The sequence below is a fragment of the Eleutherodactylus coqui genome, chromosome 1 (assembly GCF_035609145.1).
Source record: "Eleutherodactylus coqui strain aEleCoq1 chromosome 1, aEleCoq1.hap1, whole genome shotgun sequence".
Classification (NCBI taxonomy): domain Eukaryota; kingdom Metazoa; phylum Chordata; class Amphibia; order Anura; family Eleutherodactylidae; genus Eleutherodactylus; species Eleutherodactylus coqui.
Window position 1 is genome coordinate 238,132,575 of NC_089837.1, and position 26,969 is coordinate 238,159,543.

Consider the following 26,969-nt stretch of genomic DNA (forward strand, 5'->3'; position numbering starts at 1 on the left):
CGGCAGAACGATGTTAGCCCATTGAATTCAATGGAGCCGGCAATACAGCCGGCTCCATTGAAAGCAATGGGCTGCCGGCTAGCGGGGGATGAATTTTCAGGAAGGGCTTAAAAATATAAGACCATACCTGAAAATCATCCTAAAATGTGTAAAAAGTAAAAAAAAAAAAAATATACTCACCTTGTCCCGGCAGAACGATGTTAGTCCATTGAAAGCAATGGGCTGCCGGCGATCGCACAATGAATTTTCGGGAAGGGCTTAAATATATAAGCCCTTCCCTGTAATTCATCCAGAAATGTGTAAAAATAAAAAATAAAATATATATATATATATATATATATATATATATATATTTATATATATATATATATATATATATATATATACACACACACTCACCTGGTCCCTGAACTGCTCTCTGTAGTATTCAGCAGTCGGGGATTTAAAATCCCCGCCTGCTGAATGAGTTGCCTCTGATCGGTCAGAGCCTGACCAATCAGAAGCAGATCTCGCTCACACCCATTCATGAATTCAGCGCAGCTCTCAGCTGAATGACAGCAGTTCAGCACCACAGTGCAAGGGACAGCAGGAGAAGATGCGGCTGTGCCCCGGCAGCTGAAGGGAGGTGAGTATCTATTTTTTTTGTTTTTTAAATCACTTTTAATTCATTTCCAGGGAATGGCTTATATGTAAAGCCCTTCCCTGAAAAAGAATTCAGGTGTGCCAGCGGACCATTGTCTTCAATGGAGTCGCCGGCAGCAGCAGCTGCTCCATTGAAGAGAATGCCTGCATTTTTATTCTTTTTTACATTAAAATCTTTCTTTTTCAGGTAAGAGCTTATATTTTTAAGCCCTTCCCGAAAATTCATCCCGCACTCGCCGGCAGCCCATTGCTTTCAATGGAGCCGGCTGTATTGCATTGAATTCAATGGGCTAACATCGTTCTTCTCTGCCACAGCTGTGGCAGAGGAGAACGCTCGTTATGCTGACAGTGGGGGGGGGGGGGGGGTCTCACTCTTGCCACTATTGTGGCTTAATAGTGAGACCTTGGAGCCCGAAATGCAGCCCTGCATGTTGCTCCTCGCCTGCCCTATCCATTTCTGTGTTTTTTACATGACTTTGGTGATTTGCTAAGATTTTCACAAATGAAAACCTTAGCGGAGCACCAGTCATATACAAAAATGCTCGAGTCGCCCATTGACTTCAATGGGGTTCGTTACTCGAAACGAACTCTCGAGCATCACTGAAAGTTCGACTCAAGTAACGAGCACTCGAGCATTTTGGTGCTCGCTCATCTCTATACAGGACCCAACTAGAGGGACAGTTATTTTGGACTGAATATTAACCAACAGACCTGACAGAATAACAGGAGTGCAGGTTGAGGGGCACCTGGGAATTAGTGACCATAATATAATAAAATTTCCACTTGTCGTCTTTCAAAAGGGAGTTTTATTGGGGAGCTACAAAAGTACTCAACTTTTGTACGGCAGAGTTCAATTAGCTCAGAGATACCCTTAACCTTTTTAACCAGGACAATGTGCTCAAAAATAAGACTGCAGACAATAAATAGGAAAGGTTTAAAAACATCTAAAATACCTAGGGCTCATTTACGCGACCGTGATGCGGCCCCTATTATGCCCGTGACGTACGACCATTTGACACGCGGTGAATGGAGTCCATGAAAGTACATGGACTTTGATTGATCCATTCACATTTGCATGTAAACACTGTGTAGAAAACTTAAGTGGAGCAACCAGTGTCAAGCAGCTTCTGCCAAGGCAAAAAGGATCAAGGGGTGCATCAAAAGAGGTATAGGTGAACAGAATCAGAAAATTGTTCTTCCTCTTTACAAGTCACTTGTCAGACCACAAATAAAATATCGTGTAGAGTTTTGCGCACCGGTAATCAAGACAGACATCAGAGTTTGAGAAGTTCAAAGGTGGGCAACTACAATACCCAGGTGGGTTGACTACAAAGTTGGGTTGACTACAATACCCAGAGTGGTTATCATAATAGAGGGTCAATAAAGAGATCTCCCCCACAGTCTAGCTATACCCAGGACTGTGACAGTAAAAAGGGGGCCAATAGAGAAAAAGGCGATAGTTCCAAGCAAAGAACTTTCATTCCAAGCAGATTGGGCAATTACCCATGTTTGGGTTGCTCAGCTGCAGAAATTTGCTAAAGGGAAAAAAAATCATTCCTAAATAGGTGCTGTTTTTCAAATTAAAGGTCCCTATACCTGCTCCAAATGTCATGTTGTATATCCAACATGTCCGTGTGGACTACAATATGTGGGTGAAACGACTATGGAGGTGAGGAGCAGGATTGTTAAACACAAAAGCACCTTTCAAACCAAAAACCTAGACCTACAACCACCACGACACGGGCCACTCGATTAGGCAACTCAAATTTCGGGGAATCGATAGGGTTCTAGTCTCGGTGAGGGGTGGAGATAGAACTAAGGCTCTTAAGCCATTAAGGACCAGGCGCGGTAAATATACGGCGCCTGGTCCTGGGCTTAGAGCACCGCCGATAGTAAAATTATGGCAGTGCTTTAAGCCTCCTTGCTCTGCAATCAATCAGAAGCAGGAGCGGGTTATCAGCTGTTAGTAACAGCTGATAACCTGGTGGAGAAGGCAGGAGGGGTATTTAACCCTTCCTTCCTTCCCTTCCCCTAGTACACAGCGCTCAATGAGCACTGTGTACTAGAAAGTGAAAGCAGAACTGTAGCTTTAACTCCGGGAGCTGGGGGTCATGTGACCTACGAAGTTCACTGCTACAGCAGAGCTGGAGGGTCAAACTAGATCCTGGCCAGCTCTGCGGGTGATAATGTCACTCCAGGGGTTGTTTCCCCTGCAACTGGGGCTCCTATGGATGCCCCAGTTACAGTGGGAAAGTGTCAAATTAAAAAAATAATAATAATGAATGTCCCCCAGAGGTCTTATATGACGTCACGGGGGACATAGATAGTAAAAAACATGATTACATACACAAAGAAAACAATATTACAGAAGTAAACAACAATACATACATTATAAGAAAGAAAAAAAACAAACAAAGCCGAGGCCAACAAAAACAGTCGCTGTATGCGCCCTGTAAACCAAAACCATATATACTATATCAAAACGTCCAAAATAAATACAGGAACCCGTTCCCATACTTTATTTTAGCATAAATATACTAAATTAAAAAAAACAAAACAAAAAATAAAACTATAAATGTTTAAAAAAAAAAATTATTTTAGCATTTTACCCCCAATAAAACTGAAAAAATTCAGTGAAAAAGATATTTTAAAAAATCACCCAATATGTCACGGGAAAAAAAACGCAGTAAAAATAATTTTGGTAGCTAAAGGTGACAAAATAGGGCAGTAAAACCGCCACATGGGTAAAATCCATAAAAACTGTCTGGTCCTTAAGGTACAAAACAGCCTGGTCCTTAAGGGGTTAAGAAAAAAAAAAACACCGTGGATATTCCTTTTGGATACGATGACCCCTAGAGGCCTTAATCAGGAATAGAATGCTACTATGTACTTGTAAAGTAATGATTTTGTGCAACAGTATGATTTTAATTATACGTTTTTTTCACAGATTATACTGGTGGTCATCATGGTTTCAACTGTAAACTTCATAAGGAAATATAGCTCCACATTGAGGTGGTTAGTGTCCGCTGTGAATATCTCACATGGTATAGTTTGATGTATAGGTGATTACAATAAAGAGGTCCATATTTGATTCATTTTATGCAATCTGTAAATTGATTGGTTATAATTAGGGGGTGTACTTAGAATCTCCAATTAATAAAGAATAAAATGATAGGTATGGTATATACTGGTTGAGTCTCATTGGGGAGAGACACTTGGGATGTGAACCCTATTCTGGCTAAATGGGCTCACATCTGCCTAGTGCAACAATTGTTATCCACATGAGTGACGTCCCACAATGTTATATACATGCAGCGGTGCGATGTTTACTGGTCTGGATTACTATGGCTACAAGTGATCTTATTTGAGCCTTGAATGGTGCTGTGCATGCGTGCAGCTTACAGTCAGTGAGACCTGTGAATGACACTGCGAGATTTCGCTGTTAGAGCATCGTAGAGATGACTACTGACATCACCTGAATCTTGGAGGTTACCGCATATGCGCATTGGACCGTCAGACACATGTATTATTGATTTTGGGAGATTTTTTCACCACACAGTGCATTGTGGGTATCACACATGCGCACTAGCAGGCACTGGACGCACTGACAGACATGGAGCTGCAAATAGCCATGATGACACCATGTATAGAGTTAGTGCACCTGTCTCTCTGGGGGTGGGAATCTCCCATTGTTTGTACTGTGACTGGTTAAGTGATGATCTAGTGTCTGTATTTAAGTGTTATGTGCTGCTTTGAAACTTTATGCTTGAAAAAGACTCCATGGAGTCAAAATGTTTTTATCGTTTGGAGGAATAAAATACTTATTTGCACCACGGATGCTGCCATCGTTACTCTTTAAAGTAACAAGGGGGCATCCTCTACATCTAGAGGAAAGACGGTTTCTACCCAACATAGAAGGGATTGCTTTACTGTAAGAGCAGTGAGACTGTGGAACTATCTGCCTGAGGACAAGCTGATGGCGAATTCGATAAGTTTAAGAGGGGCCTGCATACCTTTCTTGAGTGTTACAATAATACATGTTCTAATCACTAATTACTTGAGAAAGATTGTTGATCAAGAAATTATTCAGATTGCCAGAATTGAGTTACAGAATTTTTTCCTTTAAAATGAGGAAAATTAGCTTCTACATCATTAGTTTTTTGTCTTTTTCTGGATCAACATTGGCGAGTTAATAGGCTGAAGTACATGGACATGTGTCTTTTTTCAGCCTAACATTCTAGGTTTCTTTTTTACTACATTTTCATGCTAAAATTGCATCATAAATTTACAAAGCAGGTAGGACACAGAGAAGGTACATGCGAGACATACAGCTTAAACCATGGTAGTAGTTTCTTTTGCGACATGCTCACCTTGGTTTTTCTGGGGCATCAGAAGGATTGCTGAAGAATGGTTCTTGATAAACAGTTTCCATCAGGTCATGATCCATCAGAGTTGCCATAATTTCTTCTCGGCTAGGCGGAGACATTAAAGGTTTCAAAATATGCACTGGCCGAGGTGTAGCACTGCCATTCTTAGACTGAGATGGAGAACTCATGGATCTTGGAGAGCTGTCAGGAGTGGGCGTCAATCCACCACTATGTCTAGAAATGTAAAGTTCTAAGTCTCCATCCATAAAGTCAACTTCAGGGGAGGAACCAAGTCCAGTGAACGATGAACTGGAAACAGACTGGTGGCCAGCACTGAGAGCAGTGTCCTTATTTTCATTCTTTATATGAATCCATTCAGATTGTGCCATATTAAAGGAGGCATTTCTAAAGCGTTCTTGGCTAGCCAGTTTATATTTGCTATTCTCTAAGTTTTCTGAATGCTGCGTAAAATCTCCTGGTGGATGATAAAAACTTTGAGCAAGTAATCCATTTTTAGGTTGGTGAACGAGAGGATTTTCTTTATTGTCAATGGAAGATTTTTCAAACAAGTCAGGACTTAGGGAGCTAGGTCTCAACAGCACTTTTTGGTCTGAAGGACTACGGACATTTACGTGTTCCATTTGCATGCTTTCCTGTTTTATACGCTCATTTTCTGTAGCATTGGTAGGGAAGGGATCACTTAGAAATTTCTGGGGCAAATTTTGATCAGCTGGAATAAATTGGCTCCCCGTATATAAACTACAAAGGCCAGTTTGCCCTACAGAATTGATATCGAAATTATAGTTATGCTCAGGAGATAAACTGTCTTCAAGAGAATAGCAGCTTTCAAAGTCAGGGTCAGCAAAAATTGCAGGACTTCCATCACACATTGAACTTTTTATATGGCGGTCTGCCTGATGTTTAACCGGCACAGTTTTCGAATTCTTGGCTGGTTTTGGCTTTGTGTTACGAGGAGCCCTGGGTTTTTTGCTGGGTGTTGCACATTGTGATTTTTTATTAGAACACTTTGGTTCAGTCTGAGAAGATTGACTGCCTTTGAGTTTAGGACTGGGCTCTTCAAATGCAGTAGCCTTTTCTTTTGCTTGCTTTTTATGAAGCAATTCCTTCAGGACAGCGATTCCACAATGTGCATCCAGGATTCCCTGTGAAGCACTTGTTTTTATAGTGTTTTGTGGTGTTTTCGTGCAAGAAAATATGTCAGGCAAACAGCTTTGATTAAATTTATGAGGAGTAAACTGTGTTCCATCAAACAATTCTCCTTTGTGCTCCCAAGCTGCCATTTTGATAGGGCTTCTTAAAGAGGTTACCAAAGAACTTCGGGGTAACTGACTATCTGAAGAGGAGTTTGAGTCGCTTTGTTTACTCTGATCCTGGTTACTTGTTACCTGTTGCTGGCTATTCATAGTGCATGGTAAAAGTTTGGATTGCAACTTCTCAAAAAGCATAGCATCAGGTACACTTTGGGAGTCCCGTAATTTTACAACAGATGCTAAAAGCCTTTTCTGCACTTCTGTGGGATCCTCCTCTTGAGTAAAAGGAGTACACTTTAAGGTAAATTGTGCATTCTGTATTACCTGAGAGGGGCGGCTAACGGAACTTGGCATATTTTGAGTTGCATTTGATTCCTTTGTATGAAATACATTCAGGACTGAGGACTTTGCATTATTTATCTTGAATAGCTCTATGCTTTGCTTTAATGGCAGAAAAGATGATGAAACTGTCTCGTTTTGAACAATGCCATTGTTCTGAGAGTCAACAGAAACTATTTTACTAATGGAAGATTGTGTCCTTTCCTGCAAGTCTTCCTGGTTGTTGGAAAGTGGGAGCTGTGTAGAGTGTACATGTCCAACAGAAAATCCAGACCAGGTCAAGTCTGATGACTTCATATCAGATGTCAATTTTGTAGTTTCATCTACAGACTGATCTTGAACCAACGGTCTTGATCCAGCTGTTTCAATATTTGTTTTTTTATTTCTGGCTTTAACCTTTGTATGTTTTCTTGGTGCCTTTTCACTTTTTTTCTGTCTAGGTTTCCCCTTCTGTCTTTTACTACATTTGACCAACTCAGGCTGATTAATTTTGTTTCCTTGCTTGATTACTGTGGGAGGGCTTGAAGGACTCTTTTTCCTCGTTTTGTTTGCTTGGGCTTTTCGTTGCCTTTTTTTGGTACAAAGTTCACCTTCTTTCTTCCCTGCAATTAAGGAATACATTTGAAATAGGGAAGTTTCTTCAACTGGACTTCTTTTCAGTTGTTCCGCTTCTGGATCTGTTGGCGACCAACAACGTGGAGGAGACATATGTATAGGGCTTGGACTTCTCTCTGTTAGAAAGCCTAATTTTGACATAACATCCTTGTAGTCTGTATCACAATCTTCAGTTTCAACCGTATAAGATGGCATTGGAGATGTAAGAAAACGACAATTTCTTTTTCTACGTAGAGGTAGGGATCGATTAAGGATTACACTGTCAGTCTTTGGAACCTTCCCAGGCTTTTTCTTTGCAGATTTTGCTTTTGTTTTTCTCTTATTGTTCTTCTTTGGTACTATAGGTTGTAGTGGGTATTTGGTTGCCGGGGAGTCTGGCACTTTGGGCCAAAAATCTTTTAAAGGTGCCATTTTATTATAGAACTCAAGTTTGTCATCTGTTAATATTACAGGATCTTCACTAGGATCTAACTTTTCTAATTTTACCTGCATATTTTTTCTGCCTTTAAACCTGTTAATGATTATATATTTTATAATTACTGGTGGCAGTTTATTAGATACCTTTCTACGTTTGCGTGACTTTTGAGGGTTACCTGCATATTCATTGGCTTCAACAGACTGAGGTAGATTAATTTTTGAGTTGCTTGCTCCCAGACTTGCCTCCCCATCTTCGATTTCAAAATTAACTTTCCTTTTTGCCCTTAAAGTGTATTTATTTCCATAAAGTGCTGATGAAGGGTCAGAGTCTAAATTGCCCTCTTCAAACCGACATTCAAAGGTGTTCATTTCACACGTGTTTCCTTGAAATGCTCCATCATCCATCATGACAGCAATGTCACAGGATGGTACCCTGTCAACATCAGGAGGACTTTTGCTGCATGCATTACCTGGAGCATAAGTGCTATGTTTTACCAGTTCTATTTCATTTAAATGGACAGAGTCCTGGACATCAGAAGAGTCCATGTTGTCTTCTTTCACTGAATGCTGCTGGTCTTGATTAAGATCACTTTTTGCATCATGTATTTTATCTTCTGGATGGTCAACCTTTACATTTACCTGCTCTTTGCTTATAGAGCGTTTTATCTTTTTCGAGAGCTTTAACTTTGATGGTTTCTTGGATTGCTTACTTTTGCAAGACATTGCAGTAGCTTTCTGTGGCCGGTTCAAACAGTTTGAAAGGACAACACTGGGGAAAAATTTGTAATGAGTCACCTGCTGGTTAACACTGGTCATTTCCGCTTTATGTTCCTGAAATTCTTCATATCGTACCTTCATTTTATTAAGGCTTCCTTCATTAATATCAGCATCTACAGTCCTATCGCAGCTTTCAGTTAAGGCTGTATGAACAAAGCTGTTAGGTGGAACATTACATTTATCGCTTGAGTCGGCAGTTTTTTTAGATTTATTACTCAGATCTGTAAAATTTCGGTGAGTTCTTTCCAAAGTACCTTCACTGCCGTGCCGATTCAAATGCAGAAAGGAAGCAGAATCCTTTTCTTTTCTAATGCTGGTGAATTTCCTGCACTGCAGATGTCTATTCACTGAGGAAATCCCATCCTCATAGACATTCTTGTCACTTGCTGGAATAGAGACAATGTCATTCATTCCTACTTCTTTATGAACAATTTCTGAATGAGTAGAATTGTTAAAAGCTGCTGGATATTTTATAGTGTAAGTGTTATCATTTGTGAAATTGTGGACAGAAAGTTCAGTTCCCTTTTCCACAGGTGACTGGGAGAGCTCTTCTAACAACCCCTCTTTTTTTAACACGTGAGGAGATGAAAGGGCACTTGTGTGCTGACACTGGAATGCGGTTTTGGCAGAAGACTGTGGCTCCAGAGATGCAGCATCTTTGTGAAAGATGGAGGTTTTTATTGACAACTTGCTCTTTGCAATGACAGAAGAATGGGTTAGAGTGCTTTCATTATTCAAGGCATTATCTAAAAAAAGAAATAGTCATTTAACTTTTAAAAAAGCAAAACAAAACAACTAAATAGCTAAACTTTTACTTATAACATTCAACTCTCTGTGTGTTCGAATTACAACCTAGCCCATTCACTTGAATGGAATGGTGTTGCAATTACTGAAAACAGTGCCAAGTAGCTCAGTTTTGGGCTTATCCATAGCATGATGTAGTTCTGTTTTAATAAGTACACCTTTGCTCAGAAAATCCCTACTGTATATTCCGGCGTATAAGGCGACGGGGCGTATAAGACGACCTCCCAACTGTCACCTTATACGCCGGGAATACAGTGGAGCAAAAAAAATAAATAAAGATCATTACTCACCTCCCCCGGCGTTCTGCGGCGCTGCTGCTCCCTCCTGGTCCCTGGCAGAGCATTGCTTTCTGGACGCGGGGCTTGAAATCCCCGCCTCCAGAAAGCTAATACTGTGATTGCCTAACACACGCCGTCAGCCAATCACAGCCATTCAATGACATCATTGAATGGCGGTGATTCGCTAACACACGTGTGCCTTCAGCCAATCACAGCCATTCAATGATGTCATTGAATGGCTGTGATTGGCTGACGGCGTTTGTTAGCCAATCATAGTATTAGCTTTCTGGAGGCGGGGATTTCAAGCCCCGCATTCAGAAAGCAATGCTCTGCCGGGGACCAGGAGGGAGCGACAGCCTGCAGCAGCGCCGCAGAACGTCGGGGGAGGTGAGTAATGATTTTTTTTTTTGTATTACCGGCATATAAGACGACCCGCGACTTCCGAGCAGATTTTTGGGGGTTCAAAAGTAGTCTTATACGCCGGTATATACGGTACATTTTAAGACAAAACATTCATAATGGAAAAGGACTATTTTATTTACCACTGTTCTCATCAGCTGTGCCATCTAACTGAGGTATAGAAAGATCTGCTAGAAACATTTTATTACTACTCCACTCCATTTCATTGTCGGATGAGTCCTCCTCTTCTGATGAGTTTTCATAAATGTTCTTGCTGTGGCTAAAACAAAAAAGCAATTTTCAATTCAGTGACAGAAAAACATTATAGCTTTTTTTAAACCAGAGTTTTAAATTCATTTGAGAAATATGCTAATAAAAATGTATCATGCACTTTAAACTTTAGAACAGCAAAAAGTTCAGGTTTTACTGCATCATCAGTGAAAATGTAATTAAATGGCCGACCAGCCTTTAATGATAGGCTATTAAACAACAATACTATGCAGCACAAATGAAGATTGCTATAAGGCCCTTCCACTAATTGATTTCGAAACAATCTGTGCACATGGATATGTTCTGCTTATGGAAAGGTAAATGGACACTTGTGCGTTTTTCATCTAACCAGTCCTAGATTTAGTCAAACATATGCCAAATTAGTAGTGTGCTTTTTTCTATCTGTATTGAAAACATACTTGATGCTTTACAAAACAAATGAATCCCATAAATTTCAAAAGAAATATGTACCGCTTGACTTTTTTTTTTTTAAATGGGAGTTAATGGCAGATATATGCAAATGTATTGACATTAGGTTGCACTCTTCAATTGTGCATGCTGAAAGCATCATGCAAACTTGAAGCAAAAAGACTCTACAAACTACATAGTGAAAAAAACAACAGTAGCATTATATAACAATATATCATTATCTGTGTAACAGGTAGCTTTCAAAGGTACAATTATTGCATTCTGCTGGTATATTCCAGCTAAAGGTCAAGTATAGATTAAAAAAACAGGGGAAAAGGTTATTCATTTAACAAAGCGGTTGTCCAGAAACATTTCAAAAATGTTCTTAAGACAGTATTTACCTCTAACTAATCACAGGCAGGGCCGTAGTGCCTTTTTTGACACATGTCGCTGTCTCCTTCGCTCTATAGCAAGAATGACGTTGACACAGCAGAGTACCCTCTGCTATCCTGGAGCCCTTTCTCCATCCTACCTCTGTGGTGCCGTGCTTCTTACAGTAGTTCAAGCAGAGCTCTGTATACTAATCTCCTCTGGATATGCTGTAATAGATAGTTTCTGTCATCGGTACAAAAAAAAATCTACTTTTTTTCCTCCACTATGCTTCATGCCTTTCTAGCAAGTTTGGAAAATTGCTGGAGCTAAGCAAGTGCCATAGAAGAAATTACCACTGAAGAAACGTGTTTCACTAAGGGGCAGTTGCTTGAAAATATCAAATACTTTTTACCATATGGTATTATAGCTTTCTAATCCAAGATTAAAACTACAGTACAATACAGGCTGTAGTGTTACGTATAGTTACATAGGCTGAGACCAATGAAGAATAAAGAATTTCTAGATGGATACATACTTTCTTTTACCACCACATTCGTCCAGGTTGCTGTCCCATCTCTGGGACATTAATATGCTAAGCTCCATTTCCTCCTTCTCCACCTGTGGTTCATTCTCCTCATCATCACTATTCTGCATGGCACTGCACCTTGCAGAGAAGCTGTGCTGTGATAATCGCCTGGACAGATCCACTTGATAGCCATCATCTTCTAGACCAGCTAGCAATTTTATCATGGCTTGATCTTGACTACTGTCCACTGAGCAAATGAAAAAAGAAAAAAGGGGAAAAAAAGTTATACAAATTTAAGAGAAGCTGCCTTCCAATAGGTGGCGCTGCAGAGTCACTGTCCCATGTCTCTTATTTGCAAATTACCCAGGAGAGCATGAATGGCCTAATAAATCTCCTCACTTACTCAGCTTCCAGGTGCTCTTCCTAAGGAGGAAAGACAGCGTTCTTGACCCACATCACAGGCCTCTCGCTAGCAAAGCCAGAATCCTACTGCACACCGATGGGGGCGAACACCCCGAAACAGCTGTCTGTGTATGGATTCTGGCTTGGCTTTCAATTCACAATCATTGTCACAAGGCTTGTATAAGGAGTCCAACATTGACTTTTTTTAAATAGGTGGCGCTGCAGTAGTATTGTTCCATCTCCCTTATAAGGTAGTAATGTAACTGCATTCACCCAACAGCCTCTCAAAATGTCAGAAACTCTGAAAAGGAGTCCTAGAAGGTAGGTCACATGATCCTTTTAGAATGAGGAAGTGCTTTCTTTAATGTTGGGCATGTTCGGATCGGTTTATGGACTGTAATTGGACAGTATCAGACTTATCACATCAATGTACTTATTTTAAAAGGTTTGTCATAGTAATAAGTCTCCTTTTAACCCCTTAAGGACATGGCCTATTTTGGCGTTGAAGACCAAGCGATTTTTTGGTATTTTTCCATCTCCATTTTTCAAAAGCCATAACTTTTTTATTTTTCCGTGGACGCGGCCGTATAAGGGCTTGTTTTTTGCGTGGCGATCTGTAGTTTTTATCGGTGCCACTTTTGGGTATATAGACAATATCGTAAAATTTTTTTATTTTTTTTTTAATGATAACAGGGAGAGAAAACGCATCAATTCTGCCCTAGATTTTTTTATTTTTTTTTACAGCGTTAATCATGCAGCATAAATGACACACTAAATTTTTTCTGCGGGTCGGTATGGTAACAACGATACCAAAATTGTTATATTTTTTTTAGGTTTTTACACTTTTTTGCAATAAAACCCCCTTTTTTTTGGAAATCTTTTTTTTTTCTCTATAGCTGCATTCAAAGTCATGTAACTTTTTTATTTTTCTATGTACGGAGCTCTTTAAGGGCTTATTTTTTGCGAGACGAGCTGTAGTTTTTATTGGTACCATTTTGGGAAATGTACGGCTTTTTTGATCACTTTTATTGCATTTTTTGTGAGGCAAAATGCTAAAAATTAGCATTTTGCCTCTGTTTTTTAGCGTTTTTTTTACGCTTTTTGTCGTACAAAATAAAAAGCGTGTTCAACGTTTTGTACACGTTGTTACGGACGCGTCAATATCCAATATGTGGGGTTTTAGTTTTTTTTCCCCTTTTTTTATGCTAATATTAGAAAAAGCATAAAAAAAGGGTTTTTTTTTACATTTTTCTTTTTTTTACACTTTTCTTTTCTTTTTTTTATACTATTTGAGTCCCTCTGAGGGACTTACATCACTGTGCCTATGATCGCTGTCATAAGGCATGGCAGAGCTACTGCTCTCCCATGCCTTATCGCCTATACAGCGATTATAGGCACAGGCAATACAGGACGCCAGTGTCTGGCGTCCTGTTGCCATGGTGACAGGCCGGGCTCTCGCGATAACATCGCGAGTTCCGGCCGGAGACACACAGGGATCGCGATCCCTCTGTGAACTCTTTCCCTGCCGCGATCTACTTAGATCGCGGCAGGGAAGGGGTTAACAGCGGCGGGTGCATCTCCGATGTCCCCCCGCTGTTGGAGCGGGACGCCGGCTGTGACTGACAGCCGGCTCCCGCTGCGGGATAGCGCGGGATCTTATGTGATCCCGTGCTATCTCCAGGACGTACCGGTACGTCCTTTTGCGGGAAGTACCAGGCTCCCGGGACGTAACGGTACGTCCTGGAGCGGGAAGGGGTTAATGTTTAGAGTCAACACAGAAATACACAGTTCATGTACGAAGTGTATCAAACCGTATCAGTGACTTCATTCCTGAATAAGAGGGGCAATTACAGATCTTTAAAAAGTTACCTCAAGTTTTATCTAAAAACTTTTAAATCAGACAGAACCTTTAACAGTAAGACTACCATGTATTTCATTAACCTTCAAAGCCCTTAGCTTGAGATTCAATTTCCATGGCCATTCCTGCTAGCTCCCATGCTGCACTGGCTTGTCCTGCAAGGAGGATGCGAGATAATCTATTACATTATTATAAAGTAGTACTAACTGACATTCTTTTTGCTTCTATGTGACCAGAAACTATAGACTTTGTTTTTCTAGCCTTGTGTGGGCAAACTGGATACAGATCTAGTTTGTTGGCGTGGCACACTAGAGTGATAATAAAAACATTCAGCTTTCCAGCTTTTTATACTTTAGTTATATTTTCATATTTAGGGCCTTTAGATAAAGTTTCTAATGGGGTTTGACTAGAATATACAATTGTCAGATGGGATTATGTGGTAAGGATCTTCCAACAGAGCCGACTCGGACTCTTTGGAGTGAATATTCTGAATAGGGAGCCATACAGGAGGTACGATGTTGATTTGAGTATCTGTATACTGAATATTAATTCACGGGCCAAATCAGACGTTTGTGTTAGATGTTAGAGATGAGCAAGCGTACTCGCTAAGGGCAAATACTCGCTAATGTTAGAATAGTGCCATCTGCTGGAGCTATTCTGTGTTCACCTCAGTAATTGCTCCACCCACTCAGTCTTGCTCCTCTCCCAGCTCCCCCCGCCATGTTGATCCAGAGGAAGGCAAAAAAAAAAAAAAACAGTGAAGCAGAAGCCAATTTACCCCACCCTGTGGAAAAAAAATTCCTTTCAAATTCCATAATGGCAGTCAGAATAACTCCTGGATCAACAATCTTCAGAGGAGGTTCCTTCCAGACCCAAGTCCGGCAGTCGAAAGATCCCATATCTAGTCCCCCCTTAAACTCCCCTAGCAATTTAGGCATCAGCACTCCCTCAGAGTTCCACAGTCTCCTGCTCTTACAGTAAAGAACCCCCTTCTATGTTGGTGATGGAACCTTCTTTCCTCTAGAAGTAAACGATGCCCTCTTGTTACTATCACAGTCCTGGGTATAAACAGATACTTGTATTGTCCCCTAATGTATTTAATGTGAAGGGATAGCTGGTGTGATGAGGGTCTGCTTTCTCTTCAACTGAAACAGCAGGAGACACTATTCTAACATTAGTTCTTGAATATCTCAGGATAGAGACATTTTTAATAAGTGTAAATACGAAATAAAGTTGATAATTATCAGGTGGATTTAACAAGGAACCCCTTTTAAAGGGGTTTTCCCACAGCTTAAAATGGTTTCAAAACCACTCTGTCCTTCCATATTGCTGCTGACCAGGTCCTGTGACTGTTGTAGTCAATCACGGACCACAACAGTGACCTTCCATAGCCAGTGATTGGCTGCAGCAGTCACATGTCCTAGACAGCAGCAACCAGAAAGGACATACTGGTTGTGAGCCAATTTCAAGTAGCGGGAAAACCCCTGTAAGGAACATATACACAATATTACATTTTAAATTTAAAAAAAACAAACTGTTTTTAATACATTTAGAGAAAATGGAAGAATCTCATTAATATTCAAGGCATTCATCTTTCACTGCTCATTCAAAAGGCAAACATAAAGGACGAAGTGAAATCAGTATTCATCAATCATGTAATTGTAGCTTCTCGAACTGGTGGCTGCCGCTTCTTTTGCTTTTACACAGACTTATCAGTCTCAAGGTTTTTAAGACCCAGCAAGCAGAAAACAATAAATCTCTTTCTAACACAAATAATTGTTCACTCCTCTGTCCTACTGCAAAAGGGCTAGATACAATTTAGCTTGGATGAGCTCAAGTATTTCAAGCTCCTGGGTGGTCGGCGCATCTGGCAAACCTCTCAGAGCACTGGAAATCAATACCAAGTGATTTCTGGAATTCAGGATACAGCATTCACATACTGATACACCAAAGAGGAAGATAGATAACTGGTCTTACCACATAATCCCATCTGACAACAAGAGATTCTTATCAATGCCATTAGAAATATTATTGAAAGGCCCCAAATGTTAAAATATAACCAAAACACAAAAAAACTGGAATACTAAAAACATTAGTTTTACCAATATAGCGTGTCACACCCACAACAGGATCTTCATCCAATTTGCCCACAAGGCTAGAAAAACTAAATATAACGGCTGTGACCACCTAGAAACAAAATGAAGAGCTGGATCTAATGATGGGACTATTTTATAATAATAATCTAATAGACTGGTTTCCATGCTCCTCGCAATGCAAGTAAAAAAGCCTTCCTATGAGCTATCAAGAGAAAAGGCAGAGGGAGCATCAAACAGAATAAAGATAAATAAATTACAACTGCCAGCCTTTCATGAGTCTGAATGGATCCAAGACCACCGTCTATCTTGAGAACAAGGGTTCCATGTTCCTCGCCCCCCCCCCCCCTCATAGCAAACCCCAGTAAGACAGATACTAAATGGAGCACTTTTCGCACGAGTGCACTAATGCTCCAAAGAGTAGAGAAAAGAGGAAACCAACAGCACAGTAGTATCCACTCCCAAATTTACCAAATATAGTGAGAGCCTCTGGGGGTGCACGCTCCAATCGATCCGTGACTCCTTGGATCCTTGTAAATGTAGTCCCAAAGAAAAATGTATGAGCTGCTCCTACATTTTTCTTTGCACTAATGCTCCACTCACTTTCAATGGGACTGCGAATATAGTTGAGCGGCAAGTGCTCAGGCATTTCCGTCAGCCCCACTTAAACGAATGGAGCACCAACCGCGCATGCTCAGTCAGCGTTCTATTCATTGTGACATCATTGTGGGGGAAGAAACTATACCCGAAGTGACTGGCAGGAGGATAACTTGTAATCTTGGTACAATCCTGTTAAATTAAGAGTAATTTTTAGTGTCTGTAAAATCCCTTTAAGAATGGACACACATAGTTACTTACAGAAGACGGGAGACTGACTCAACCTCTGAGGCATAGGCTGGAAGCATTGACTAGTTTCCATGATATTTAAAATGGCTTCCTCATCAATCACAGCATCTGTACAGCCTTTATCTTCACATGGCTCTAAGAAAGAACACATTATATTACCTCACAAAATAAGTCTTAGAAATACGCAAGATGATTCACAAATTTCCATTTCCCCTTTAAAGTGAACCTGCCATGTGATTTGTGCTGTCCTATCTGAGAATAGGATAGAGGTAGAAGGTGAGGTCCACGACATCTGGGTTTATATGAATTGGTGCATTGTGCGAGTTAAAACCAGAGTAAATCATGACAGGACACCTAGGAGACAGCAGGAGTCCTGATTATTCTAGGGAGGAGTCTCGCCAGGATTCTCTACTTTTTACTCAGGTATAATGCATCAAATCCTATCAGCCTATGAATAGCGCAGTCTGACACCTATCCCGACATTACTGTTGCTCTCAGATAGGCGAATTCTGTTGCCACAACAGGTTCACTTTAATATCTCTCCTCTGCTCCTTGTTAGCAAGAGCAACAACTGAATGCAAACAGAAATAAAGCAAGAAGACATTTAGCAATTGCACTTCTATAACATGCCACAAAGGTTCTTTCTAGGAAACTCTTTTAAAGGGCTACTCTGGCAAAAACCACATTTTTCCATGCCTGCCCCCTCACCTGATTGCCTGTCACACATCGAGGGTCTCCTCTGTATATTGCAGCCACTTCCATGCAGTGCAGCCCCCTGTCTGATGCTTATCAGCTACCATCTTGAGAGTGTGACTTTTTACTTTCAGTTTCACATCTATCCCATGATGCATCAGCACTGCATTAGCTGAGACTATACCATTCTGCCTGCTGCAGGAAGAGTTTAATTATCATTACCTTCTATATTCATCCTGAATAAACTACAGACCATACATATACAGTCAGGAGAATGAGCTGCCATCTCCTCTATAATATCTGTGTGACAGAAGCTGTGAGATTGTCATCAGTATCTGTGTTAGGAGTGCTTATGTCCATCTCTAGGCAGCTTCTGTAGTACGGATCATGCAATAGCATTACACACACTGAGAATTTGACTACAACATGAATACATAACCCCAAGTAGATCTCAGCTGGTCACAACTGAGAACAAACGACCAACTGAGGAAAAAGAAGCCAGAAGATTGATACAGAAAGAGATAACTAACCAAGGTAACACTAGCTCACTTATATACACTGGGAGAATAGCTACATAATAAAAAAAAATTTAATAAAAAAAAATGAATCACTGGAGTGGCCTTTAAGCTTCGAATATCGAGAAGTAGAGGGTCTTACTTTCCTGCAGATCTCTATGCACCTCCACCAAGTTAGCTGGAGTACAAGGAACGGACTCTGATAACTCCAACTGTGAATGCAATGTTAGTTCCGCAGAGAAATCTTCTGACATGCTGCTGGAGTCCATCGAGTTTGACAATGTCCTGTTTTTAAGGAATGACAGGGAAATTACAGAAGCACAGCTAGAATACAAAACTGTAACAGAAAAAAAGATCAAGTGGCCAGGCAAGTCTTCCCTTATATTGCTTTTATTATTAATTAACCCCTTAACGACAGGGCCATAGTGCTTTTACGTCCTCCCGAAGTGGGCTTTATTCTCTGAGGACGTAAAAACACGTGTCCTGCAGAGAATAAAGCCCCTCTGGCTCTGGACGTGACAGCTCCATGCTGTCGGTGCCCGCAGGTAGCCGACAGCATGGAGCTGTCATCCCGGGCTGCAGGGACACCCCCACCCCCCGGCAATGCGATCGGCGCTATCCAATGGATAGCGCCGATCGCAAAAAAGTAAATAAAAGTGCAAAAAAAGTTACATATTCAGCTGCCCTGATGGATCGGATCCATCAGGGCAGCTGAAATTACTCCCAGCAAAAAGCCGGACACATGCGCAGGAGTCGGGGAGCCCAGGAAATTTAAAATCTCCTTGCTCCCAGCGACCAACGGTCGCCGAGAGCCTGGAGCCTGGAGCAGTGACGGGTGGCCTCGTTGAGCGGTTGCCGGTCACGTAATAAAAAAGTAGCGCTCTAACATAGGTCGGTCTCACATGACCGGATAGGAATTACGGATTCCGCATGTGTCTGATCGCTGTAATACGCAGATGAAGCGCATTGGATTACACAATTCCGCCCACATTAGCGGGTTGGAATTGTGTAATCCACTCGCAGAAAAGAGAACGCAGCAGGTTCTATTTTACCGCGGCTATCCGCAACATAGAACCCATTGTGCTCCATGGTCGTGGATATACCCGCAGCCCATACGCAATTACCTTGTATACGGGCTGCGGGTACCCGCGTCATCGCTAAGCGACGGTGCGGGAAATGCAAACAACAAAAAAGGTACTGCACATGACCGCCTGTGTGAGTACGCAGTTATGCGCAGTACATTACGCGGCCGTACGCAGGGTCACAGCCGGGCTCCCAGCGTTTTTCAGACCGCTACCTGTAATACGTATTTTTCAAGAAGCCCCGGGAACGCTCACCTTCATGCAGTTCCAGGAGCAGCTTGTTGAGCGCCTTCTATGTGAGACCGCCGCACCACCGCAAGCTTACGGAGACTCATGGAACGCCACTTTTTACACCCCATACTCGCCACTGAGGTCAAGAAATGACCCCCAAAAAGCATGAGAGGAGGGGGGATACACGGTTTTATTGCCCCATGGGCCCCTTCCAACCAGCCTCCGTAATTGCCCCTATCTTCGGAAATACCACACAGTTCACATTATTACTTTTATGTAAGATTTGCGAATGCCAAAAAGGGCGCGGAGTGTGTGGGGGAGGGGGAAAATTTTTTAGGGAGTCAATTTTTATTCCGTACAAATAAGCAATGGGGCCTGGGATTTATTCAGTTGTGCCCTGAAATCCAACGGGTGTTCTCTCCTTTATAGGCCTTGCCATGGGTCCTGTAAGTAGATGAGGGCCACAATGGGTATGTTTCTGAACATGGGACAAACGGGGGTATCCATTTGGGGGTGAATGTCTTCATTCCTATGTACACTGTACAAAAAAAAAAGTTTTTAAATTTAAAAAAATGCCAAAAAAATTGAAAATCGTTACTTTTTCCCTTCTGCTTTGCTTAGATTCATTTAAATACTGTGGGGTCAAAATACGCAGCACACCTCTAGATGAATTTGTTAAGGGGTCTAGTTTTCAAAATGGGGTCATTTGAGGGGGTTCTTTATAGTTTTGGCCGCTCAATGGCTCTATAAGTGGGCAATGGGGCCTGAAATTTATTCAGTTGTACCCTGAAATTCAACGGGTATTCCTTTCATTGTAGGCCTAGCCATGTGTCCTGTAAGTCTATTAGGGCCACAATGGGTATGTTTCTGAACACGGGACAAACAGGGGTATCCATTTTGGGGTGAAAGTCTTCATTTATATGTGTGCTGTACAAAAAAACCTGTTTATAAATTGACGCAATAGCCCAAAAAATGAAAATCGTAATTTTTTCCTACTGCTTTGCTTAGATCTATTCAAAAATTGTAGGGTTAAAATACACAGTACACCCCTAGATGAACGCGTTAAGGGGTCTAGTTTTCAAAATGGGGTCATTTGTGGGGGTTCTCTATGGTTTTGGCCGCTCAAGAACTCTACAAGTGGGCAATGGCGCCTAAAAGGAATTCAAGCAAAATTTCTGTTCTGAAAGCCACCGATTACTCCTTTCATTTTGGGCCCTGTTGTGCATGCGGACATAATATTAGGGCCACAATGGGTATGTTTCTGAAAACAGTACAAACAGGGGTATCCATTTTGGGGTGCAAGCCTTCCTTCATGTGTGTGCTGTACAAAAAAAGCGGTTTTTAAAATGACAGAATTGCCAAAAAAGCGAAAATCACAATTTTTTCCTTTTGCTTGGCTTGAATTCATTCACAAACTGTGGGGTCAAAATATGCAGTACACCCCTAGATAAATTCGTTAAGGAGTCTAGTTTTCAAAATAGTGTCATTTGTGGGGGTTTTCTATGGTTTTGGGCGCTCAAGAACTCTACATGTGTGCTATGGGGCCTAAAAGGACTTCAAGCAAAATTTCTGTTTTGAAAGACACTGATTACTCCTTTCATTTTGGGCCCCGTTGTGGACTCAGATATAACATTAGGGCCACAATGGGTATATTTATGAACACTGGAGAAATAGGGGTATCAATTTTGGGGTGTAAATCCTCATTTTCATGTAAACTATAGGAAAAAAAATATATGTCTTTAAAATGATAGATTTGCAAAAATATGAAATTTTACTTTTTCTCCTCTAAGTTGAATTAATTCCTGAAAAAAAACTGTGGGGTCAAAATACTCATGACACCCCTCAGTGAATACACTAAGGGGTGTAGTTTTTAAAATGGGGTCACTTGTGGGGGTATCTATCATTTTGACTCCTATGAGCCTTTCCAATCTTCCAATCCAAAAGTGTTCCTCAAAATGCTGAAAAGTAATGTTACATTTGTACGTCTCCTAAATGGTTAAAAAAAAGCGAACGTTTTTCCAATGTGCGCCCAAAATAAAGTAAACGGGTGGAAATATAAATCTTAGCAAAAATTTCTATATTATGTTTGCACATATTTAAGATATTGCAGTTGGAAATGTGAAAAAATGACGATTTTCTTCAAAATTTTCCCAATTTTGGCGCTTTTAATAAATAAACACAAATTCTATCGGTCTATTTTTTCCGCCTAAATGAAGTACAACATGTGGCGAAAAAACATGTTAAAGTGACACATGTCAGATTTGCAAAATTTGGCCTGGTCATTAAGGCGCAAACAGGCTTGGTCACTAAAGGGTTAAGGTGACCAGACAACCCGATTTAGGCGGGTCAGTCCCGCCTTGGGACGCTGTGTCTCGCTGTCCCCAGGGTCCCTAAAGAGGACAGCCTTTTGTCCCGCTTTTGGGAAGACTGTCCCACTTTTGGCACGTCTAGTCACCATGGTCTTTCTTTTTTAAATAAATTATTTAATGTGAAAGTGAAAACACCACAAGGCAGAGCCACATTCAAATCAAATGGTCGAAGAACCAAAGATAATGTAAATACAAGTATCAAAAATGTGCAGTGGATAGCATGTTCCTGCAGCTCCCAGCAAGAGCGGAATTTGAATTATCGTGTGCCGCTGCCCATGCCCATCCTCAGTGACTGGCAATTTAATTAATAAATAATAATCTTTATTTGTATAGCGCCAACTTATTCCACAGCACTTTCAAGCATGGGATAAATGCAAACAATACAACAATTACAATGCGAGATGCAATCAATTTGAAACAAATGAAGTGGGGGTGCAAGGAGGGGAGCAAGGCATGGGGAACACAGGCAGTAGGGGATTTTATGTGAAAATCAATTATAAAAGCAAACGGGGTGGGGCGGTAAGGAGGTGCAGGGGTAGAAGTCTATGTGATAGGTAGGGTGAAAGGTATGGGGAGCCGTGGGGAGCAGGGGGACTAGGTATGCCTCCCTGAAGATGTGCGTTTTTAAGAAGTGTTTGAAATTTCGTGCATAGGGAATTGTCCGGATGCCTTGGGGTAGACGTTCCAGAGGATGGGCGCTGCTCTGGTGAAGTACTGAAGGTGAGCATGTGAGGTTCGTGTTAGAGGGGTATTTAGTCCGAGCGTTTTAGCGGATTGTAGTGAGCACGTTAGGTGGTGTACGGACAGGAGGGAGGCGATGTATGGTGGTGCGGCGCCATGCAGAGCTTTGTGGGTGAGGGTGAGGAGTTTAAATTTAGTTCTGCAGTAGATGGGCAGCCAAAGCAGGGACTGCATAGTGCAGAGGCGTCTGAGTAACGGCTGGTTAGAAAAATGAGCCTAGCTGCCGCATTTAGTATGGATTGGACTGGAACAATGAGTAGCGAGTTGCAGTAGTCAAGTCGGGAATGGATGAGGGCGACCACGAGCGTCTTTAGCGTGTCAATGGTAAGGAACAGACATATTTTAGCAATATTTCTGAGGTGCATGTGGCATATTTGGGCCAAAGATTGGATGTGGGGGGAGAGGTCAGAGTTCAGTGTGACCCCAAGGCAACGGGCATGCTGTCTGGCGGTTATGATAGTGCCAGACACTGGAATGGCGATGTTGAGGGGAGGTTGGTTGGATGGTGGAAAGACATGACGGTCAGTTTTAGAGAGGTTAAGTTTGAGAAAAAGGGAGGACATAGTATTAGAGACAGCAGTCAGTGATATTTTGGAGGAATGGTTCAGAGATCTCATGGCAAGAGGTGTATAGTTGGGTGTCGTCAGCGCAGAGATGGTATTAGAGGCCAACTTTGTGGATGGTTTGTCCAATTGGGGCTGTGTAGATAGAGAAGAGAAGGAGACCAAGGAATGAGTTATTGGGTACCCCCAAGAGAGAGAGGAAGTGGAGAGGAGATAGAGCCAGCAAAGGAGACACTGAAAGCGTGGTCACAGAGGTAGGAGGAGAACCAGGACAGAGCAGTGTTCTTTAGACCAATAGAGCGGAGCATAATGAGAAGGAGATTATGGTCCACAGTGTCAAAGGCAGCATACAGGTCAAGGAGGATTAGTAGGGAGTAGTCACCTCTCGACTTTGCTGTCATCAGGTAATTTGATACTTTTGAGAGAGAAAAAAACAGACTGGAGAGGGACGAGGTGCGAGTTGTCAGAGAAAGCGTGTGAGGCGGGAGTAGACCAGGCATTCTAGTAATTTTGAGATGAAGGGGAGGTTTGAGATGGGTCGGTAGTTGGCAGCATCAGTCAGGTCAAGGGTTGTTTTTTTAAGCAGAGGGGATATGATGGAGTGTTTAAATGAGGAGGGGAAAGTGCCAGAGGTTAGGAAGAGGTTGCAGATTGTGGTGAGGTGAGTAATGAGGGCTGGGGAAAGGGACCAGAGGAGGTGACAGGGTCGCTAGCGCAGGTGGTTGGGCGGGCAGCAGAGAGCAGCCTAGAGACCTCTTCTGTCGTTGGTTCTAACATAGTGACTGAGTGCTGGATGCAGTGCTGCGAAGACTGGGATCAGGGCTAGCTGTGCAGTTTTTGGAGATTTCTTTTCAGATGTTGTCGATTTTTTCTTTGAAATAGGCAGCTAGTTCTCCATCTAGAAAACGGTCAATGAGACTGGATGAGTGGGGCTAGCAGCACCTCATTGATAAGTTGGACTCATCTCTTGCTGGCAGTGGCAAAAACAACCTGTACATTTAAAAAAAAACAACTGCCCTTTACCCTATGAGTGACAGACCACTGAAATCAGAATGTGTGTCACTACTTTATGCTGCCCACCATAAAGGAAATGCATAATAACCATGGGAGCCTTCACAAGGCCCTGGGCTGCCAAGCCAACACACCAGCACTTGATCACCGGGAGGGGCCAACGGGGCAGAGGACGAACCTCTCTTCACCTAGCTGTTTAGACAATGCAGCATCCAAACATTTAATCGGCTGTGATCGGAGCTAGTTAGTCGTTGCCATTGCTGGTAACTGTTTGAAATGGCTGACACCCACCGGATGAATAGCAGACTAGACTCCAAAACCCAATTCATAAACCCCCCCCCTGTGACCCTACAATATACGTATAGTGGTTGTGAAGGGGATAAGCATAATACTGCTAGAATTGTTACAGCCTGTGACAATGCAAAACAGCACTTTATATATTACGTTATGCACGCGTCTCATTTAGGTTTACTCCAGAGAACCTAAATTTGTGACCACAAATACAAGTAGCTTAATTTTGCTTTCCAGTAACTAGTTTAAATACTAGTAAATTGGTCAAGTTCTTAACTAAGTACAACTATTTATTTACCTTGCTTAGAAGATGTCTTATAAGATGTCTTGTACTTACACTGAGAAGTCATTTTGTTTCAAAATTTCTTTAAGTCTTTTCTGAAAGATTTTTTCACTTTCTGTCACAGATGTTAATCCACGATCTTGAGACAAAAAAGCATGCTAAAATTATTTAACATAAAACAAGGTTTCCAAACCGATACCAAAGGTTTACTTTTTAAACACTGAAGCCATTCTCCCGGTTGTTCCCTTTACCATTTCTCTTTTTATGAAAGTGTGGCTGTTATGGGATAGCGAAGGGCTTATTTACACGAGCATATGTTGGCCGGCATTTTCACGGCCGGCCGATATACACTTCCATCTGAGCAGTCTCTCCCTTCCCTCTCCCTCACCAGCTCTCTGCTTCTCTCCTCCCCTCTGAGCAGTTTGCAATGGAAGTGGGCGGGATAGAAGCGGAGCTAAGCTCACATCCCTCCCTATAGCCAGCAATGGGAGTGGGTGGGACAGAGTGGAGTTTAGCTCCGCCCCCTCCCCCTCCCATTGCAAATGCCGGAGTGGAGGAAAGAGGCAGGGAGGCGGTGAGGTGAAAACTGCTTTGGTGAAAACACTGGCCGATATACGGTCGTGTAAAGAAGCCCTCAACCAGCATTTGCAAAAACTTTTTTCTTCAATAAACTTTAGCTACCACACATTTGTTTTTGTCACTCTGGTTTTGTCCACTGTGAACCAAAAGGTAGAGAGGACTTGTCAGGAGAATGAGGGGGCCTGGCAGCAAGACTGCAGCCACGGCCCCATTATAAATATCCCTGTTTTGTGTGGGGTTTTTCTGATTCACCTTCCTTTGCCCAGATGTGCTCTTCGTAGCTCCGGCTGTCAGCACAGTCGATGTGTCAAGTGTGCGGACCCCACCGCTCACTCTCAATGGGTGAAATCAGACTGTCAATCAAGTTTGAATGAAGTAATGACCCTTTTACATGGGACAAGAGTTGGCTAAACGGCTGCACGAGTGCTGACGTCACCGTGCAGCATTTAGACAGATAGACTTCACCGCTGGATGACTGGGTTCTTGCTTCACCTTTTATGTGAAGGGCTAAGTGGAGAGCATTTACACGTAAAGAGAAGCCAGCAATTCAGCATTTATTTTTATGCTGAAAGTCAGTGATAAAGACTTGCGAGCACATAGTAAGTCATTTATTTTGTATTTACACTGCACGATTATCGTTTAAAAAAGTTTGTTTGAACAAATTTTGAGCCATAGTAGTTACGTGTAAATAGGCCATAAGGCATGTTTTAAGAAAGAAGCAAAAAGGCAAAAAAAGTTTTTTTTAAAAATCACCCTCACCATTTATGTGAAGGCCCCAGGGATGTGAGGCGGTTTTCTGTAAAAACAGTCTCGCATCACTTCTGAGATGAAGGGAACGTCTGCCATTGCTTTTGAAAACAATTGGCATTATTGTAGAAAGTTCCCAGCCAGGAAAATATCCCTAATTTCAATTAACTCATTCAAAAGAATGGGGATCATATCTGTGTGAGATTTGTGAGTCTCAAAACAAAAACAATGGGGCTGCGATGAGAGATCACAAAGCCAGATAGAACATGCCACGATTTGTGTCTTGCATAGCATCGCGGTGCCATGCAGGAAAAGGGGGGGGGGGGGGGGGGGGGAACGCTCATTTGTATGACCCCATTCTTTGCATTACTGCGCTTCTCAAAACGCAGAAATGTTGCGCGGTTTTATCGGCAGTGTGAAGCCAGCCTAAGAAGCCACCTCCCAATCTTCTAGACTTAGGCTTCATGTCCACGGGGAAAATCAGGCCCGCTACGGATTCTCCAAGGAGAATCCGTAGCGGGTCCCTCCTGCCCCGCGGACATGAGGCATTAAAATAACAATTACTTACCGCACGCGCCGGATCTTCTCTCCGTCGCGGCCGGATCTTCTCTCCGTCGCGGCTGGCGGATGTGCTCTGCATGCCGCGCGCATGCGCAGGGCACATCCAGTGGCTTGAAGAAAGAAGATCCTGCCGCGACGGAGAGATCAAGCCGCGAAGAAGGGAAGATCCCGAGCGTTCGGAGCAGGTGAGTATATTCTGATTTTAGGTCTCCCGCGGATCCGGACGGCTTCCATAGAAGCCTGCGGGAGCCGTCCCCAAGGGAGCCCCGTGCCTAAATGGAGCATGTCTTTTTTTTTTTATGCTCCATATTTTTTTTAATTCACTCTTATTGACCATTCGCGGGTATTTATCTACCCGCGGGTGGTCAATGCATCCCTATGGGGTGCGGATCCGCATGCGGGTGAAGAGTTAAAATCCGCTGCGGATTTTAATTCTTCTTTTCCCAGTGGACATGAGGCCTTAGAAAACCAAACTTTAACCCTTTCCAATACAGCGTCGGACCTCATTATCCTGCAAAGCTTCCAGGTTGGGCGAGATCCTACACAGGTTTCCGATATTGGAGCGCTCTTCTGCATAGTGTAATATACATATGCAGAACAGCCTCTGACATTGGAGGCC

The 26,969-nt window shown here is 42.2% G+C and overlaps 1 protein-coding gene across 1 annotated transcript in view; it reads right to left on the bottom strand.

Moving 5' to 3' along the window:
• Positions 1-26,969, bottom strand: part of REV3L (REV3 like, DNA directed polymerase zeta catalytic subunit) — a 242,726-nt gene that overhangs the window by 74,153 nt on the left and 141,604 nt on the right. The window contains exons 8-13 of the mRNA XM_066607067.1: positions 24,518-24,602; positions 18,035-18,177; positions 16,697-16,819; positions 11,495-11,732; positions 10,053-10,189; positions 5,013-9,174 (exon numbers count right to left, since the gene is read on the bottom strand). Of these exons, the coding sequence (XP_066463164.1) occupies positions 5,013-9,174; positions 10,053-10,189; positions 11,495-11,732; positions 16,697-16,819; positions 18,035-18,177; positions 24,518-24,602 (4,888 nt within the window). The remainder of the gene's footprint in view (positions 1-5,012; positions 9,175-10,052; positions 10,190-11,494; positions 11,733-16,696; positions 16,820-18,034; positions 18,178-24,517; positions 24,603-26,969) is intronic.